The 18,136-nt window shown below is 31.3% G+C and overlaps 1 protein-coding gene across 2 annotated transcripts in view; it reads right to left on the bottom strand.

The window, feature by feature from the left end:
* The window catches only part of LOC110115885 (protein DEFECTIVE IN EXINE FORMATION 1), a 40,574-nt gene extending 27,548 nt beyond the window's left edge, over positions 1-13,026 (bottom strand). Inside the window, exons 1-3 of one of the 2 annotated variants that reach the window (XM_020849291.2) lie at positions 12,707-13,026; positions 5,195-5,305; positions 4,904-4,986 (exon numbers count right to left, since the gene is read on the bottom strand). In XM_020849291.2, coding sequence (XP_020704950.1) covers positions 4,904-4,986; positions 5,195-5,305; positions 12,707-12,861 — 349 coding nt within the window. In that variant the 5' untranslated portion in view covers positions 12,862-13,026. Of the gene's footprint in view, positions 1-4,903; positions 5,057-5,194; positions 5,306-12,706 lie in introns of those variants that run through there. The other variant, XM_020849292.2, reaches the window with a different exon arrangement.
* Positions 13,027-18,136: the final 5,110 nt, after the last annotated feature.

Here is an 18,136-nt window from a genome sequence, read left to right as displayed (position 1 = left end):
GTCCTTTTGCTTTTGTTTTGAATTAGAATGCATTAAGTAGGGAGAAAAAGAGGAATGAGGGTTATGTCATGTTTTGTGAGAATTTCCTTTGTCTTCTTGGATAGTGAGGGCTCTAGATCGAAATCTAGAGATTGGGAGAGTGCGATCCTCCTCTCGAATAGAGGATCCTTGTATCTTTGCTATTTTCCTTGCGCCTACTAGTAAAATACAAGTTGTTTCTTCATTTTTCTCTCAGATTTCCCCTGTTTTCTACTGTTTTTGGCTGTTTTACTGCTGTGGACAGCAGTTTTCATCTTGGATCTATTTGATTTTGGTGAGAAACACTTGGAAATCCAAGTGTTTCCTATCACCCTTCATCAACCTCTTGATCTTCTTCTTCAACTTTAATATGCAAGTTTCTGCTACGACACTCTCTTGCAAAGTGAACCATTGGTAACATTTAGAATAAGCCTTTGCAAAAATTTCGGATCCTGCTGCAGTAGTTACCAATTTTTCTTTTGAATCTTAGTTGACAATTGTGTTACTAAATATAGCGTGATAACTTAGGAGTTGAGTGAAATAAGGAATACCCAACATATTAAACAACTCTTTTAGATGCAATAATTTTTGTAGTTGTTAAAAAGTTAAACAAGTTGAAAAGAATCCCCTAGCAAATTAAAGATATGTGTGCATTAACTCTCTCTTAAGTTCAAATCTTAAGCCAATGTAGCATCATTTTTTGATCCTCTTAACTTCACAACGTAATAATAATTCTTAAAATTTATTCACAAGTTCAATTAGGTAGTTGCAGTCTTTGTGCATTGTTTTAGTGAGTTACATAGTGAGCAGTCAATCCCAATTGGTTAAGAATAAGTACTTTTCTTTTAATAGCAAGTACATTTCAACCTATACAGTGACATGTTCTAGCCCAACCTTTACCTTTGTTTCTCTATGTCAAACCAATACATTTTTTCTTGATTGAAATTTCGTAAACTTGACTTGGCATTTACTAGACATTGTTTGCAAATCAAAAAAATTGTTTTTATGCATTACCCAATCAGAAAATGCTTTTGAATCTATTCTCCCATCAAAGTTAAACGCATAGACTTTAACTTTCATGGTTGACCCTCACTAACATCATAAGGTTATCGTCCATAATTGTCTTAATTTTGGAGTAAACTTCAAATTAGTCCCCAGACTGTGCATATTATCAATTTAGTCCCAAAGTATCAAGCATATTATCAATTTAGTCCCATAGTATCAAGCTGCTTCAATTTAGTCCATCAACTATACAAAATTGATCCAAAATGATTTATTTGGGACTTAATTGAATAAATTTTATAATTGACGAACTAAAATGGGATCAATTTTATATCATAATTATAATATATGGGATCATTTTGAATCAACTTTGTATAGTCGAAAGGCAAAATTGCAACAATGAGATACTCTGTGATTAAATTTGCCACACGAGCATAGTCTAGGACTATTTTGGGATTTTACTATCATAATTTTCAATGGTGTAATCCTTGTGTGTCCATACTAACTTTTTTTTCATGGTGAATTTATCTTCTTCTAATATGTTGTGAATGGGTTCTTTATTATGGTTAGATTCATTATCGAGTTTATATGGGCATATTTAATTAGCTTCCATCGTGTCAAGTCACTAATTAATTTGATATATCACCACATTTAGCTAAATTTGATAATAACTCCCTTAGTTGGCTTTGTAATATAGTTAAAACATTAATTTATTCTAATAAATCGCCCCACTTCAAAGTGACATGTTAACATCAACCTAGGATCATATAGAGTTACTAATACAACATAAGATGAGAAACATAATAAAAACATAAAAAAATCACATTTTGTAGGTAACCAAAAATTAACTTCAGAAAAATCATTCCCTTTTGATGAAAAAATAAGGAGTTGATTTTCATGCCAAACAATAATTTAATGGCAGCCAAAATATAAAACTTTACGAGAAAACAATGAATGAATGTAAGAATTCAACAATGACCAAGTTCACGCTATGAAAAGGAAATATGGTAAGTGGCACACTCAATATACAAATCATACGTACAAACCAGCAACTAAACGAAATAAACAAGAAAAAGCATAAAAAACACGCAAAGGAAGAAACAAATCTCACACTATTACAAGGATACACACCCTCAAAAGTAGTTGTTAATACCTATAAAGTTCTAAAAGAATACATCAAATAAATGCAGACACACTGATAAAAGAAAACTTTGAATTGATATTACAATAATAAGTGTTAAATGATTTTATGCCTTATGAGTTTTATTTATAGCCCAATAAGGAGCCAAAATAGGATATTTCACATTAATCTACTGATATCTAGCCAAGTACAATATGGCTCAACACATCATTCAAGAATTCCAATAGCATAAAATTTCCCATAGAAAATCCATTTTTTTATTTGTGAAATTCAATTCCCAGTTTAACACAAGATACACCAAAATAGGTGAGTGATAGCATTAAAAAAAAAGAACTCATAGAGCCAAGGATCTCAATATACAGTGATGGCAATCCACAGGTTCATGGGGAACAAAGGCATCAATGTGTTTATAGGATAAAAAAAGGCAATAATATGAATAACAGAAGTAGAAAAGTTTGAACAAAAGTAATGAGTACAGAGAACATGTAATAACGGCAAATAGAAAGTAGTAATGGAGTGGCAATCAACGGTGATGAATAGCAGGAGGCAATGCAGTGTACACGGATTAATGGGTAGGTGAGGACATGGCAAAGAAACAGGAACTTGCAAGTAGCAAGGTGGAAAAAAACTAACAATAGGAAAGAGGATACGTGGCATAGTAATCTTGGAGAACCGGCAAAGTTTAAATTTGAATACCCATATGGTGAGTTGTATTTTCATAATGCGATGTGTAAACCTCAAAGCATTTTTAGATGCAAGTCTCAAAGCATTTTTATGCATAAGCCTGAAAATAAAATTATTAAATAAATTAAAAATTATGAAAAATAAAGCATTAAAGAGTAATAATTTTAAATCAATACATAATATCATAAAAAAAACATACAACCACTTAAAATAAATAAGTATAAGAAAAAAAATAAACATAAACAATGAAGTCTAAAATAAATAACATGTCCTGAAATAAACTAATTATGACTTATGACTTGAATTCAAAACTCACTCCCAATCCCATCACTAGGAAGGTCTTCATTAGAATCATCATAGTTGATTGCTTTTCTTACCTCCCTCATGCTCACATGTCTCAACTTCCTCCCAATCTTCTTTATCATCTTTAACCTCAATCACATTCCTCTTCCCAAATCAATTAAATCTAATAAGAATATTATGATGGTATTGACCTTTATAATTTATAGAATAAAAGCTCAAAATAGTCCACCAACTATTGATAAATATCCAATTTAATCTCAGAGTTTCGTATTGCTCCAATTTAGTCCCTCGACTATTAAAAAATTAGCAAATTTAGACCCAAAGCCTAAAATATAAGCTAAAGTTAACTCCAAAGTTATTTTTTTAAGCAAAATCTAATTTAATAGTAATTTTTATCATGTTAAATTTTGCTCTAAAAAAAACTAATATATCCTTCATATTTAACTTTTGAGTTAATTTTAACTCTTATTTTAGGTTTTTTGACCAAATTGACTCAATTATTTATAGTTAGGGACTAAATTGATACAATGCAAAACTCTGTGACTAAATTGGACATTTATCAATAGTCCGGGGACTATTTTGAGCTTTTACTTATAATTTATATTACATACAATTTTATGCTAATATTTTTATTGCTTTCTTAATGGCTTTTATTGTCCTCATTCATAAGTCTTTCAAAAAAGTCAACATTAAAATCTTCTTCATACAACTATGACATTCGTTGTTCCTGTTTTTTTTTTTTTTTTTTTTTGAATGTCTAGGACTCTAGGGTTTAGTTTATGAAGTTTAGTGGAGTAAAAATAGACTTTTATTTTAAATAAAAAACAATTAGGGCTATTTGAGCTTTTTGTTGTTATTCTCTTTCAGGCCAACGCATCAAAAAACTCAAAATAGATACTTACAACTCTTTAAAATTGCCTCAAGGCATGCATCATTTGTTTGAGACATACACCTTATAGCCTCAATCACCTCTCTCTCAAGCGTCCGTCATCGTGCGCAATATATTACACAATTTTGAACTATGGCAATAGGTACCTTTAAAATATTCATTGCAACAATTTTTGAATGGAATTGAAACTAAGGCATGCTGATTTGGAATTAATGAACTGAATTAAAATCTCGCAATAATGATGCAATGTTAACAAAATACTAAAAATGTTAGATAACACATCTAGTTCATATAAGATCTGTCATCATAGGCAGATTTTACTTAATATAAATTAAAAGAAAATAAATTACAATGGTAAAACTCTTAAGTTAGTAGAACTAAACTAAATACATGAAGTATAATTTTAGAGGTAATAGATCTAGTAGGGGGGTCATAACTATGGGCAATTAAGTTATTAATAAGAGTACACGTTTTAGATATTTTGGATCTATTATTCAGACTGATGGTGAAATAGATTGTATATTATTATTATAATTCAAAAAGGTAGAGGTAGACCTACAAATACTTGGTTAGAAAATATTAGAAATGACATTTACTTATTAGATTTAAAAGAGAATTTGACTCTTAACATGACACAATGGAGAAAAAGGATTCATGTAGTTGACCCCATGTAGTAGGATAAAGGCTTCTTATTTTTGTTGTTGTTGGTAAAACTCATAATGCTCATCACTTTATTTGCCTTTGACAAATGTACATTTTCAGATTTCAATCACATGGCCTTGCATGATTAATAGAACCGGATGCTACCTCCAAGATCCTTATGTAGAGAAATTAAAATAAAAGGAATGAGGAAAATATAATCATACCTGGCAACTTATCTCCATCAGACCCCTCTAGCACCTCCAAGTAATGAACAAAAGATGGCACAACTACTTCAAGCTTTCCATCACTGAAGAACCAAGAGAAGAGGGAATGCATGTCAATGTGTATTATGAAGCAACATAGTCGGATGTCACAATCTAAAGAAAAAAAAAAACGAGAAAAAAAAAAAGGATCAGAATCTAAGATATTCAATCCTACACAATGCCTTGATAACACAGAGAAGCGGTAGCAGTAGAATCCACCCGGTAAGTCGATACCAAAATGGCAAAATTCACCTGTTAATGTCAGCAATCAATGGAGTGGCATAAATGCTGGAGCTCACTTCTGTCTGCCATCTCAACTCTAAATTGTGTGGGCACTTGGTGTTTAACAATGAATCCTCATCACTACAAGAAAGTATTAGCAAAGACCAAAACAATTTAGCACAAAGCCACAAACTGAATGAAAAGAATTTTTAAACCACATATTCCAAACAAAAAAATAAAAAGTTAAACTAAAGGAAACTAAGCAGGAGATAAGCTGAGCAGCACAGAAAGTGCAGAGCCCATAAACTGGAGATAAGTTCACCATATTCATCAACACAATGAAAAAATTATTCAGATGCTCACAAAATTCATAGTGACCATGAAATACATCTAGTAATGTTAGAGAGTAGTAAGTTTTCTAATGTGAAATATCAAGAAAATGAAACCAAAAAAATTACAAAGTATCCTTCATTTAATTGAATACAAAAAGTGCATATATAAATTTCTAAGAAAAGGAATGTCTAGTAATCCAAATCTTCCTTTTTTTATTTAGTGTGATTACATGAGACAAGGCAGCGATTTACTTCCGAAAATGTGAGTGTATCACTGACTTGCATGATTTTTTTTCCTATTTAAAGGTAGGAGGTAAGTGAAACTTTGTACATTCTACAAGCTTGCTCTGGCAAATTTTTAGTTTTAGAAGTGAAAAAAAGACTTGAATAAGTTGCCACATGTAAAGACCCAAAATTTTATACATTAACATAGAAATATTAAAATTATAATTTTAGTTAGAATGTTAAGATATGATCTAGGTCCTACTGTGCAGAAAGGGGACGTATGGGCCAAGGTTAGGTTAGGTTATGTATAGGGGCGGAACCCAATGGGTTCCAGGGGGGGCAATTGCCCCCCCTCAAATTTTTTTTTTTTATTTTTTATATGGTTTTTTAGGTAATTTACCTTTTTTTATTCATTTTTTTAGTCTTTATTACAAGGGTTTTCAGGCAATTGCCCCCCCTAAAAATTTTAAAATACTATGGTCTTTAGGTAATTACCCCCAACAGGTCGAACCCCGCCAGGGGACACTGCCCCCTTGGACCCCCGACATATATGTCTTATAAGTTTGCCCCCCCTGAAAATTAGGGCTGGTTCCGCCCCTGGTTATGTATAGACAATGCTCCTAAAATGGATTAGCATATAGAAAAAGTATAAGTTAGATATAATAAGCTCAGTATATAATCAAGCCCCCAAAGTCGGAATGAATGTTATGATTCCAAGATTGTACATCACTTTAATTATTAAGCAAGTTCTATAGTCATAGTCATTATTCAAATGTTAAAGCACATTTTATTTTTTCCTTATAGTTTAAAATGACAACTAGAGTGTATGTTATTTTTTTTCATTCAAGTTGGTGTTATTAAGAAACTATAATATAACCGCTAAGTTATTTACCATTATATTTAATCAATATTTTCATGACAAGTTGTTGAGAATTAAATGAGTGGGATAAGCGAATTTGTGTATCGTAGATATGGAGCTACAAGTAATAGGCCTTTAAACTTTCTAAATGTTGAAATAACTACATAATATATGTTATTATTCTAGAATAGAACGCATATTGCGAATTAGTGGCTCTTTCAATGTGTCGAAAATTATTATTATGAGAAAATGTATGAAAAATTGTTTTGATATTATCTAATGTCAATAAATGAAATTTAAAAACTTTGAACGACCATCTATTCATGCCCTTGCTATTCTTAGATCCTGAGTCGGGTCATAATGAAGATGATATTTGATAAAAGCTTTAATTAATTAATACTAAAAACAACAAGAGTCAAGATGATTAATGATATTTAGAATGTTTGATTATATTTAATGTTATCTAATTAGGTAATTTTGTCTTTTATATCTCAAGTATTTGGTTAACCAAGGGTTAGTACAGCATGAATATATGGAGTAATGTGGGGTGCCAAAAAAATGTTATTGTTGATATAAATGCTCCTACTCAGATGATGAGAGAAACGAAACAATGATCCAAGACTTAAGATCTCAACATAATGGAAATAGCAAAACCACCTCAATGAATAAATATTTGAAGTTGTTCCTGGGCATGCAACCGCCATCATTTACAAAAGTTAAATGACCCATTGAAGCAGAAAATTGGCTATTGAATATTGAGATGATATTGGATAGCATGTTCTATCCTGATGAAGGAAATTGTCATTTGCTACATTTCTGTTAGAGGAAGAAGCAGAAAAATGGAGAGGACAAGATCAGGACAAGTTAAGAGACCTACCTAATATTCTAATTAATTGAGGAGATTATGTAGAATTTTCAGGAGACGGATGTAATATAAGCTTACAAATTGGTGCAAGGATAAAATTTTATTATATAATATAAAGTGGAATTCACCGCCCCACCAAGATATGCACTACAACTAATTTCAAATGCAAGAAAAAAAAAATATCATTGATTCTTATCTAGATTAAATGATGTGATTAGACAACCCTACTACCCTTAGGGATTGAAGATTATTTAACACAGGTAGAGAGGGAAAACATGATAGAAATTGATTTTCAAACCACTTAGAAGGACAGAGATCTACATGGAAGGAAGAGCACTGAATAGGATGAATATGTTACTTAGCCAAAGGCTCAAATTAGAAGAATCCCAATAACATTACCAGTGGAGTTAGTAGTGGAATTGTTAGTAGGGCTATGGAAACTTATATTAAATGAGAGAAATTACATCAGGGAGAATGACGGTGCACTCTTATATATGCAATCTATGTCGGAAGTAGAGAAATCATATGAGGAACTAACCTAACTCTATGCAGAAGTCTGAAGTCTACATCAGATGGAAAATCATGGAGAGCCCCATCTCAGTTAAGTTTTAATATATGACCAATAGGAAGTGTCTAAGTCTGATGCATTAACTCATACTAAGGATCAACCCAGGTGGAATACGTGGACCTAACCGCAGATCTATGCCTCGACTCAACAAGAGACCAAAGAACATATTGATGTCAGAAATAATTTTGATTAAATTTGTTAAGGTGTTGCTAATAACATATAACAATATGTTACTTTACATCAAATATTTTATTTTATACTCGATATTCATACTTATGCTGAATAGATTTAAAGTTGATGTTTTTATGATAATGTAAATATTAAGTAGCAATGTCCAGATTTATTTAGTGATGTATTGCAGAAAATAGTTTAGGCTATAATATTGTAACTAGGAATAGTATGCAAATTTTGATGATGAAATTTTTATAAATGGGGATGTAAAGACCAAAAAAATTGGCATATTTAGTTAGAATTTTTTGAAAAAAAGTAATAAATTAACAATCATTAGATAGAGTTAAGATTTAATCAATTCATCAATTTTAAATTTATTTAAAATGAATTTATTGCTTAAATTTTGATTAAGTGATTAATTAATTGAAGTAAACAAAAAAAAAGTTTTCAAAAATAGACAACGAAGGGTCGAACGAAATGAGCAAGTTACAAAGAGTGAGACCGAAAAAATGGGAGAGAGCGGAATAGAGTGAGAGATCAAGGGAGGGAAACTGCCAATAAGGAAAGGTAGAAAGAAGCAAGCTGGGTGAGCAACTATGCTTTGGAAAGGGAGAAGGAAACTCAACTTGTATATGCAAAAAAACTGAGCTTGAACCACATACAAAAAATACTTGAGAATGGGAAGGATGAGATGACTTCTTCTTCAGACTTGATGAGGTAAATCCTAAAACTAAGTTTCCCTAATTTATGATTCAGAAGAAATAGCTTGAAATTGGCATTCACTTGTAGGTTCTCTTTCAATGGGATTGATGTATGTTAACTCACAAGGAACTATTTCTTTTGTGAGGTATGGATTATTGTTTACTTTCGAAATTTAAAAAGGAATTCCTTGAAAGAATCATAATATAGGACTGAGTTGGGTACTAAGGATTTAAATTCTAATGAATGGAAGTATTTTATAAAAGAGGATTTTAATTTGATAATTACTTAAATCATATATTATATTATTCAATGATTCATAACTAGTTGTATAATTCTTAAGTAATTAACGATGAAATTAACAAGATATTACTAATAATATTTAGTTTATAATTATGATCATTTTTAAATAGAAAAAGGTATAATTGTTACTAATGATAAAGAAAAGTTATTATATAATAAAAATTATCCATGTCACTGACGATTTTGTTAATAAAGACTGCTCTTCATAGAAATGAATTATTCATTATTTGCTACTTCATGAAATAAGTAAAAAACTTGAATTGAGTCATGATATTAATTTCCATAAATAGTGAGTAATTTAATATTACCTAAGAGGAAAGCCGTCATATAAACACAAAGTTAATAGGAATTAAGATACTAATTTATGATGAAATTTTTAAGATATATTTAAATATAAAAGAACTTAAATGATTTTTACTGTATATGTGTCTTATTCATAAAATCGAGAAAGAGCCATTTATTTGCTCGCATAAATGTGCCACCAAAACAGCCAATAAGAACCATCCAAATCAGCCCACAAGAAGAGAAGTCAAAGCATTCTGCATAGGGAAACAATAAGTGGAAAACCGAGCAGCCAGCAACAGGGAAACTGAGTGGACAACAGCAAGGAAAACCAAATATCCATAGGAGAAAATGAGCAAAAAAACACAAGTGGAAAGGCAATGGAGTGTATTGACCTGAGAGCACCTAACCTGGCATGATCGTGGGTTGTTTTCCATTATAGGATCATACAAAATAAAATTACATAACGTCCAAAACACAATAAAATAAAATAATATAATATAAATTGATAAATCTTGATTGCATCAACACATATCCATGAACTCATCCATAAGTGAGAACTTCCAATCTTAAAATAGCGACGGTGACTTTAATGACTTCGATTCTCACTCATCCTTTTAATTGATTACTTCCACAAAAAATTTAGATTGAAAATATCAACTTCCTACTCATCCTCCAACGAGATCATCTTCCAACTCATCCTCTAATAAGACCATAATAAGAGCTTAGCAATAACTGCAAACAAAAAATGAAAATTGTAAAGTTACAAGAGAGGATAAGGGAATTTAATGTGTAGCGAAGATGGAGTCAAACTAAGTGGTATTTTTAAGTTATTAAATTTTTTTGTGTTATGTAAGTAACTAATTAATTTTAGGAGTTAGATATATAAATAATGGTTTATAAGTATTTGTTATGCAAATGCACGATAAAATAATTAAAAAACCTAATCATTACTAACATTCCATCATCACCATCCATCTTTCCATTTGTATCCTCTCAGACTCATCTTATTTATAGTCAAAATCTCAATTTTAGAATTTAAAGTACTTGTAGCTACATTTGAACTAAGTTGTTTCCTAATGTGAAACATTTTAGTCAACCTTTAACATTCTTTCCATATCACTCGATAAAAAAAATGATATGCACAAAAAACCAACTCATCAATCATATTAAAAATATTATCACCCATATTCCTAGTGAAGGCAAGATGCTCATCTCATTGCCTAGCACCATAAATCGAGATGCTTATCTAGGTAATGCTTTAGTAATAATGCTCTTTTGGGACATGTGTGGGACATTAAGACATGCCTCCGCTCCTTAGTCACTTAGGCAAGTAGTTAGCTCGCCTTAAACTACATTCTCCATTCAGTAAGAGTTATTTGGTTGGGTGCATTAATAGGGAACTTCATTCAATTTTTCCACATTTTAATTTTTTTATTGTTTGGTATAACACAAATGAATTACTAAGCAAAATTTTGAAAGATAAGAAATACCCAAAAAAATCCTCCATTGACCTCAAACTCAATCTATTGTCATCAACCCCAATACATAGATAGAAAAATATGTCGATAGTTGTAACAACATACATGAGCATGTTCTTGTCACAATTCAATCACTTCTAATGTATGTAATTAAATTAGAGGTAAAATAAATGATGGTAACCTCAAGATGTGAACAAATCAACTATCTTTTCTATTAAGGGATTGTTTGGTTATAAGTATTTAAAAATCCAATATATTCCAAATACAATGAAAAGTAAAATCATGTATTTGTTTTTTTTTTTTTTTTTTTTTTTTAAAAAAAAAAAAATATTTTTTTTTTTTTTTTTTGCTTGTAAAATAAAAAATATATTTAAAATATGATGCCAACCAAAGGTGACGACAATGGAGCAAGCGAGAAGCATGCAGCTAGAGACAATGATTGCAGTGGTGGGGGTTGGCAGCAGAAGTACCGATGATAGTCAGCAGCAGCAATAGTAGCAAGCAATGGGGGGCAACAGCTGTCAATTGATGGCCAACGACTATCAATGGACTAAGCAGCAACGAGCAAAGATCGGCGGGCTGACGGTGAAGCTTCACACGCATTGTGTATTTGAAGTTTTGTCAAATTGGGCAAATTCCAAATACATTGAAAATAAACTAGGTAGGGAATTCCAAATACCTCAAATTATTACACTGCATTTGCTTTTCTTCCAGCAAAACACCAAAAATTTCAAATCCATTGTATTTAATTTACTCCTACTGATATTTGAAATCAATAGGTCAAGTTTGAGAAAGCACCATTGATTGATGCGGCTCTAGAGGGGAGGATAGCCTACAAATTTCAAAAATATGATCACCGAGTAATTTAAATTTGTAAGCTTCAATCAGTTCCGACTATGATGAGATTGGAGTTGCCTGCTTGGGCAAGCGGGTTGCTATTTAAGCCGACCTAGAAAATCAAGATATATTAATTGTATCGAAGAAACTTCCACCTTAACATTACAAGTTTTACAATTCAGTCTACATCTGTCATTGAAACGAAACCAACAACAAAATAATTGACAACAACTTCAAGTCACATTTTAACAACATCAACCTCAAGGCATGTCAGATTTATCGTAGTATTATAAATAAATGCAAATTTTTCAATTTTGGGGGACATCTCTAAATATAAAGCAGTTCAAAGGGAAAAGATATATATTTATATTAAAGAAAAAGAAATGCGAAATAAAACAATTGAAAATGGCCTAATCCATTCTGAGAACGGATGAGTAAGCTTAATTTAAGAGTATAGCATCAGATATAACATTCACAAATACAGCCTCTCTGCAAATGTAAGGGTTAGGTTGCATGCAAAAACCCCTCCACAAATAATGCATTAGTGGTAGCTTCAGGTACTGGTTACAGCCTATTTCATATTTAGGACTCAACCTCGTGAACTTCCTTCAATTTTTCAAACTTCATAAAACTGAGACATGTCGCACGATACAGAAAATTGACTGACTACCTAAATCTTAGTTAACCGCCACAAACTCCATGATCCAGTATTGGCACCTGACTACACCCATCCTTTTCGGAAGACTATAACCAAAATGTCGTTATTGTGTAGCAGAAATTCAAACGTGATAATTACTCTTGTGACCACAGAGAAACCACAAGCTTCCGATGGTTTAATCTAACAGAAAACTTTAGAAGCACGCTCTAGCAAGGTTTCATACATGCAATGTTCAATTATAAAGATAAAAATTCAATCTTACACGTTTGGATAACCGAGCATGTCATCGCTGGCCTGTCTTTCCCGAAACTTATTTTTCTTCTCGCTCTCCGGCTTCGAATCGGAGGCGCCTTTGACTGCAACCAGAGATACCGAAAGCAAGAGCAAGACTAGGAGAAGACCCAAGAGCGGTCTCATAGTGCTTTCTCGCCAAAGAGGAAAACCCTAACTGGGGTTTCACAACACCTCCTCGGAGATTTGAGGATTCTCCGCGGTGGAGAGCCGACGAAGACCTGGTTTGTGGCGCCGCCTTGGTACCATCGAAACGCTAACTCGTTGAGTCGAGCCGAATTAATAAGTGGGCTGGGCCTCTTTAGGCTTTACCATTTCTTGAATCAATGCTGTCATTTCTGAATGCCCCTGACAAATCCTGAATTTTCATGGGCTTTCAAACCCTTTGCCATCACCATAAAAAATAATTCTCATACATTTAATTTTTTATATTTATTTATATTACATTGAAATATATATATATGTCATTGATAAACAAAAATTATATTCAAAAGTTTATCTTAGAAATATTAATAAATAAAAATGGTTATGATATATATGTAGATCTCCATGAGAAGATCATCACAATAATCTTCTCATAAACTAGTGCTAAAGCTTGAGCTAGGGTTAGGATTATAAATATTAATAATAATTTATTATACAAATTTGATTTTATTTGCCTTGATATTAATTTCAAATTATTTTGTTTTTAAGAGTTTTTAGTTAATAAATAATATACATATTTGATTGTGTTTGATAATATTTAATTAGCTTGTACCTTGGTAATATAAATATAAATTATAGCACAATTTTGACATAATTCATATCTATGACGTCCACCGCTCAATTCGCCTACATTCAATTATAAACTCTTCATCGACTTAGGATAAGCTTTTACACTTCGTATTTTCTTTCTAGCCAAGCACAATTAAATCATTTGATTCTTATATAGTAGACCACTGCTCTAATAACATAAGAGAAAGAACCAAAAAAATGTCCTCTTGGAATTTAAAGGCCATGTAATCACCATCAACTTGCACATCTAATGAAATATATATTTTTGGGCTTTGAAATGGCTTGAGATGCTATTTTGGAGGATTAATCATAGCTTATTAATTCACTATATAAGCATGTAGGGATCAATGAAATATATATTAAGCATATGTCATATATTTTTCTTATAAAGAATGTGGCTCCAAATAGATTTATTTTAATTATCGAGGTCGATGTTTTTTTAATGCAAGGACATTAGTTTACTTTTATCCTAGGTATGTCGGAAAATACTCTCGATTAATAAGTCAATGTTTGAATTCAAATTAGGTATAATTAATGTAAGTTTAGTCAAGCTAAAGTCTGGGGTTATATAAAAGGATAAAATGGGTAAGAATCATAGAAATCAAATATGATAGGATGAAAAGCATTTTCAAGGGACATGAGGAAACTTACAACTCCATATCAGCTTGAGGGAACAATCCATAATGGATGTATGGTGCCATATGGTGCAATTGTTCATGAGTAAGGAATGAGCAAATATTATGAGTGAGGATTAAATACTAATACATCAAATTGGATTACATACTCAGTCAAGATCCTATTGTTTATTTTTTATAAGTTCTTCAATATCCTTAGTCTACTAAATTGCATGGTGATCTCTAAGGATTCTTATTAGCAATTATGAGCTATCTCATCTAAGGGGATCTCATAGATTAAAGGTGTAGATTTAGCCCTAGGTTAACAAACAGGAATTATATTGCATTGTTATATGAGGGAGAAACCCATTTTGAACTTATAGTATTGTGCTATAATATATGCAAATACTAACAAGGCTACATATGCTCTAATGGTAATGGTGTAGGGTAGGAAATAAGGATATATTTTCGATGTGGAAGAGACAACATATAAAATGGGACTTATATCTTGATTTCCATGTGATCAAGAAGCCATATTATCTTCTATATGTGGTAGGGAAGGTAGAAGAGATGGAATGGAAGTTATTATATATATTTCTATAGTGTAGTGGAGAATATATATATAGGATGTACACTTAAGATCTAAACATATCCTCAATAAGATAGAGAAGACATCGAAGGAGTGGTACTTAAAATTTGATCGTATATAATTAATAGACCCTAACATCTCCTTAATGTGATTGAAAATATGTCAAATGTGAGACTCATAGCTTTGTAAAGTGTTATCATGAAAGTTCGGATGCCTACTAAATGTGATCGAGAATACACTAAGAACATTATGGAGATCATGTGAATCTCCTCGATATGGTAGAGGATATTAGAATAATGGAATGAAGTTATGAGGCTGCCATTTTAACTGTGTAAGATTAGGCAAGCGCAAACGTCTTCTCAATGCAGTGGAGAAGGTGTTGTAATAAGTCTTATAACTTTATTGTGAGTAACAAAAAAAACACAGCAGTCTTCGTAATGTAGCTAAGTGGATAGCTCAATATAATAAAAATATATAAGCTCAAACTTACATCTTCTTATGGTTAAGAATGTCATGGAATCACTTAGTCGCTTATGTAAATAAAAGACCAATCAATCCTAAATAAAGCGTAGATTGATACATTTGAAACTAATTAAATAAAAAGGTAGCTTATGTGTGTGGAGTTTATGTGAAATTTACTTATAATTTAGTAGATTGTACACTATATGCAAACTCACAATGGCACAATATAACGTAGGTGTGAAAATTGACTGGAAGCTGACATCTCATTTATCTATGTCATATATTCATGTACTGATCAGTGAGGAACTCATTTGCTTAATCAGTACTACTCCTGCCATAATCATAAATCATGCATTTTTTTTATTATAAGCCTAATCTACAAATGAGCCATGTGTAAGCCTAAGATTTTGCTAGTTATCATAAGAAAATTTAGGTGATATAAAAAACAAAATATCATATGGAGTCAATGAACAATAAATATATATATATATAGAGAGAGAGAGAGAGAGAGAGAGAGAGAGAGAGAGAGAGAGAGAGAGAGAAAGAGAGAGTACCTCTCTAATTATTTGTTTTACTAAATTTTTCTACCTTAGGATTCCTTAAAAAACTAATGTCAATAACAAAAAAATAAAATAACAACTCTACATCATAATTAAATTAATTACTTTATCGTTTTTAATATTAAAAGCAAACTTAAAATTAAGATTTTGAAGGAAGCAATCCGATATAAATACAGCTAAAATCAAGATGCAATTAAAAAATATGTAATAAATAAAAAATCCATATAAAAGTCAAACAGGAAAATTTTCAACTTTTAAATATCAATATATATTTGAATAACCAAAGAAAATATAATTTAAATTATTAAGAACATTCAATTGAAATAATACATGTATTTTATCTTTCAAGAAAATCACATATTTTCTAAATTTAGAAATTCATTATAATATATTTTCTGTTTTCATGTTAATAAATATTTTTTTAAAATTATTTTCCAAAGCTCTATTTATTAATTTTCATTTCCTAAATTTTATAGATCTCAATAAAGTCAGTGAATAAGATGTTAGATATCTAGAAACTTCATGTATTTCTGAATTTTATGATTGGTATCTTTTCTTTTTGGGGAAATTAGAGGTTGAGCCTAATATCATTCTACTATGTAAAAATAAGAAAAAGAACAATTAATTTAGTAAAAAAGTAGACTAATAATCACAGATGTATAACCCAAATATGATTCCAAAACATCAAAACATAGGAGCCAAAGTGACCCTAGTTGCCGGCCAAGACCTTACATGGGAAAATTGATATATAAGCATAATGGGGGGATTCATCACAGTCCACCAAAAATTCAATCAAGCAAAAGAACCCCCACCAAACAATAGTCGAAGGCACCAAAACACAATCCAAGTCCATATCCACCATCCAAGCCAAACTAACAGAAGAAGGCCTAGAAGAATAAGAGATGAAACTCCAAATTCCACGAATTAAAAGGCCATAAGAGGCGCAATACAACTAGACAACAGAATAAGAACGCAACATAGAGCAAGAACTCCAATCTCCATCCAAGAAAAGCAACATAAAGTGAAGAAAACACAGAGGGACAAACCAGTGGATAAGCCTTTGAATTTCCACATAATTTTTCCAGGCAAACCGCCTTAAGATGAAGGGACTTCTTAATTTTGAAACAAGTCGAAGAGGAATTATCAATATAATTGATAGTTGAGGAGATGTCAATTGAGTTTTCATATCTCTCACTATTTCTTTCTCTCTACATCTAATAAACAATACAACAAATAGATAATAGGTACATATTTTTTTGTAGCCGGAACAACTTGATTCATTTCAAAGATGTTGTGTATTCAAACAATTGTGATGTAAATGATTAGGTTGAAGATTCTTATAAAGCCCTTTCTGGATTGTGGCAAAGGGAGAAACAAGATCTGACTCTACTCTTATGAGGGGTGTAAGATGGGGCTCGAAAAATCATAAGTAAAAGTTCTTTAGATTTAAAAACCACTGACTCATTAAAGTTAAGACATAGTACATTAACTAAGCTATTGATATCAATCAAAGTTTTGTAAAACTTCAAGTTGATTTATAGAAAAATTTGGATTAAACACTATGGTGTTCTTTTAAAGGTTATCTCTTTTGTCATCCATCAATGATAATTTTTCATAAGAAGTCATTCTTTGCTAGCTTTCAAGTAGAGTCTTTAGAGTTATGCAACTCTGCATAATGACAATGATCATTGTAAATTTATAATATATACATAATTTAGGATCACATGGGCAGTTGATCGACTTCTTTATAGGTATAAGGCACATGAAATATTACCTGACTTATATGTCAGTCATGATAGAGTAGCAAATTCTAGACTGGTGAAAGAAGATGAACATTAGCACCTCACTCACATAAGGAAACTTCAACAAGATCATCTCCAACCAAACTGTATATGGTGGTATGCAGCACGTCATTCGCTCAATTCGAATGCTAAATTGCACATCAAAATTCGGCAGGTGAATAGTGCGATGCTAATATTGACATCGTGCTATTCACATATGTCAATTGGTTATGTCACTGGATTTGCCGAAGAAGCGTGTGAAAAAAAGAAAAAGATGGTTACCTTCACAGCGAGATGAAAAAGCACGCGAAAGAGGATAAAAAAATGAAGTTCGATTGAAAATGAATTACTGTATTTTAGAGTTTTAAAGTATTTTGAAGTCGAAGATGAATTTTTAGGCTGAAGATGCCCTTATCAAACACTATTGCCGTAGGTCCATGGGTGTAATTAAGGCACAACCCCATGCTCTACTAGAAAGAAAATTATAATTTTTTTTTTATTTTTATATTATTATTTGTTTATTAAAATAAAATCATACTTGATCATTTATCTTCTTTATTCATCCTATCACACCACAAAATTTTATTTTGAAATAAATTAATTTAGATATTATAATAAAAA

The sequence above is a fragment of the Dendrobium catenatum genome, unplaced genomic scaffold (genome assembly GCF_001605985.2).
Source record: "Dendrobium catenatum unplaced genomic scaffold, ASM160598v2 fragScaff_scaffold_323, whole genome shotgun sequence".
Taxonomy (NCBI): Eukaryota; Viridiplantae; Streptophyta; class Magnoliopsida; order Asparagales; family Orchidaceae; genus Dendrobium; species Dendrobium catenatum.
The sequence above is the reverse complement of the archived record's forward strand: the minus strand, read 5'-3'. Positions and strand labels throughout refer to the sequence as shown.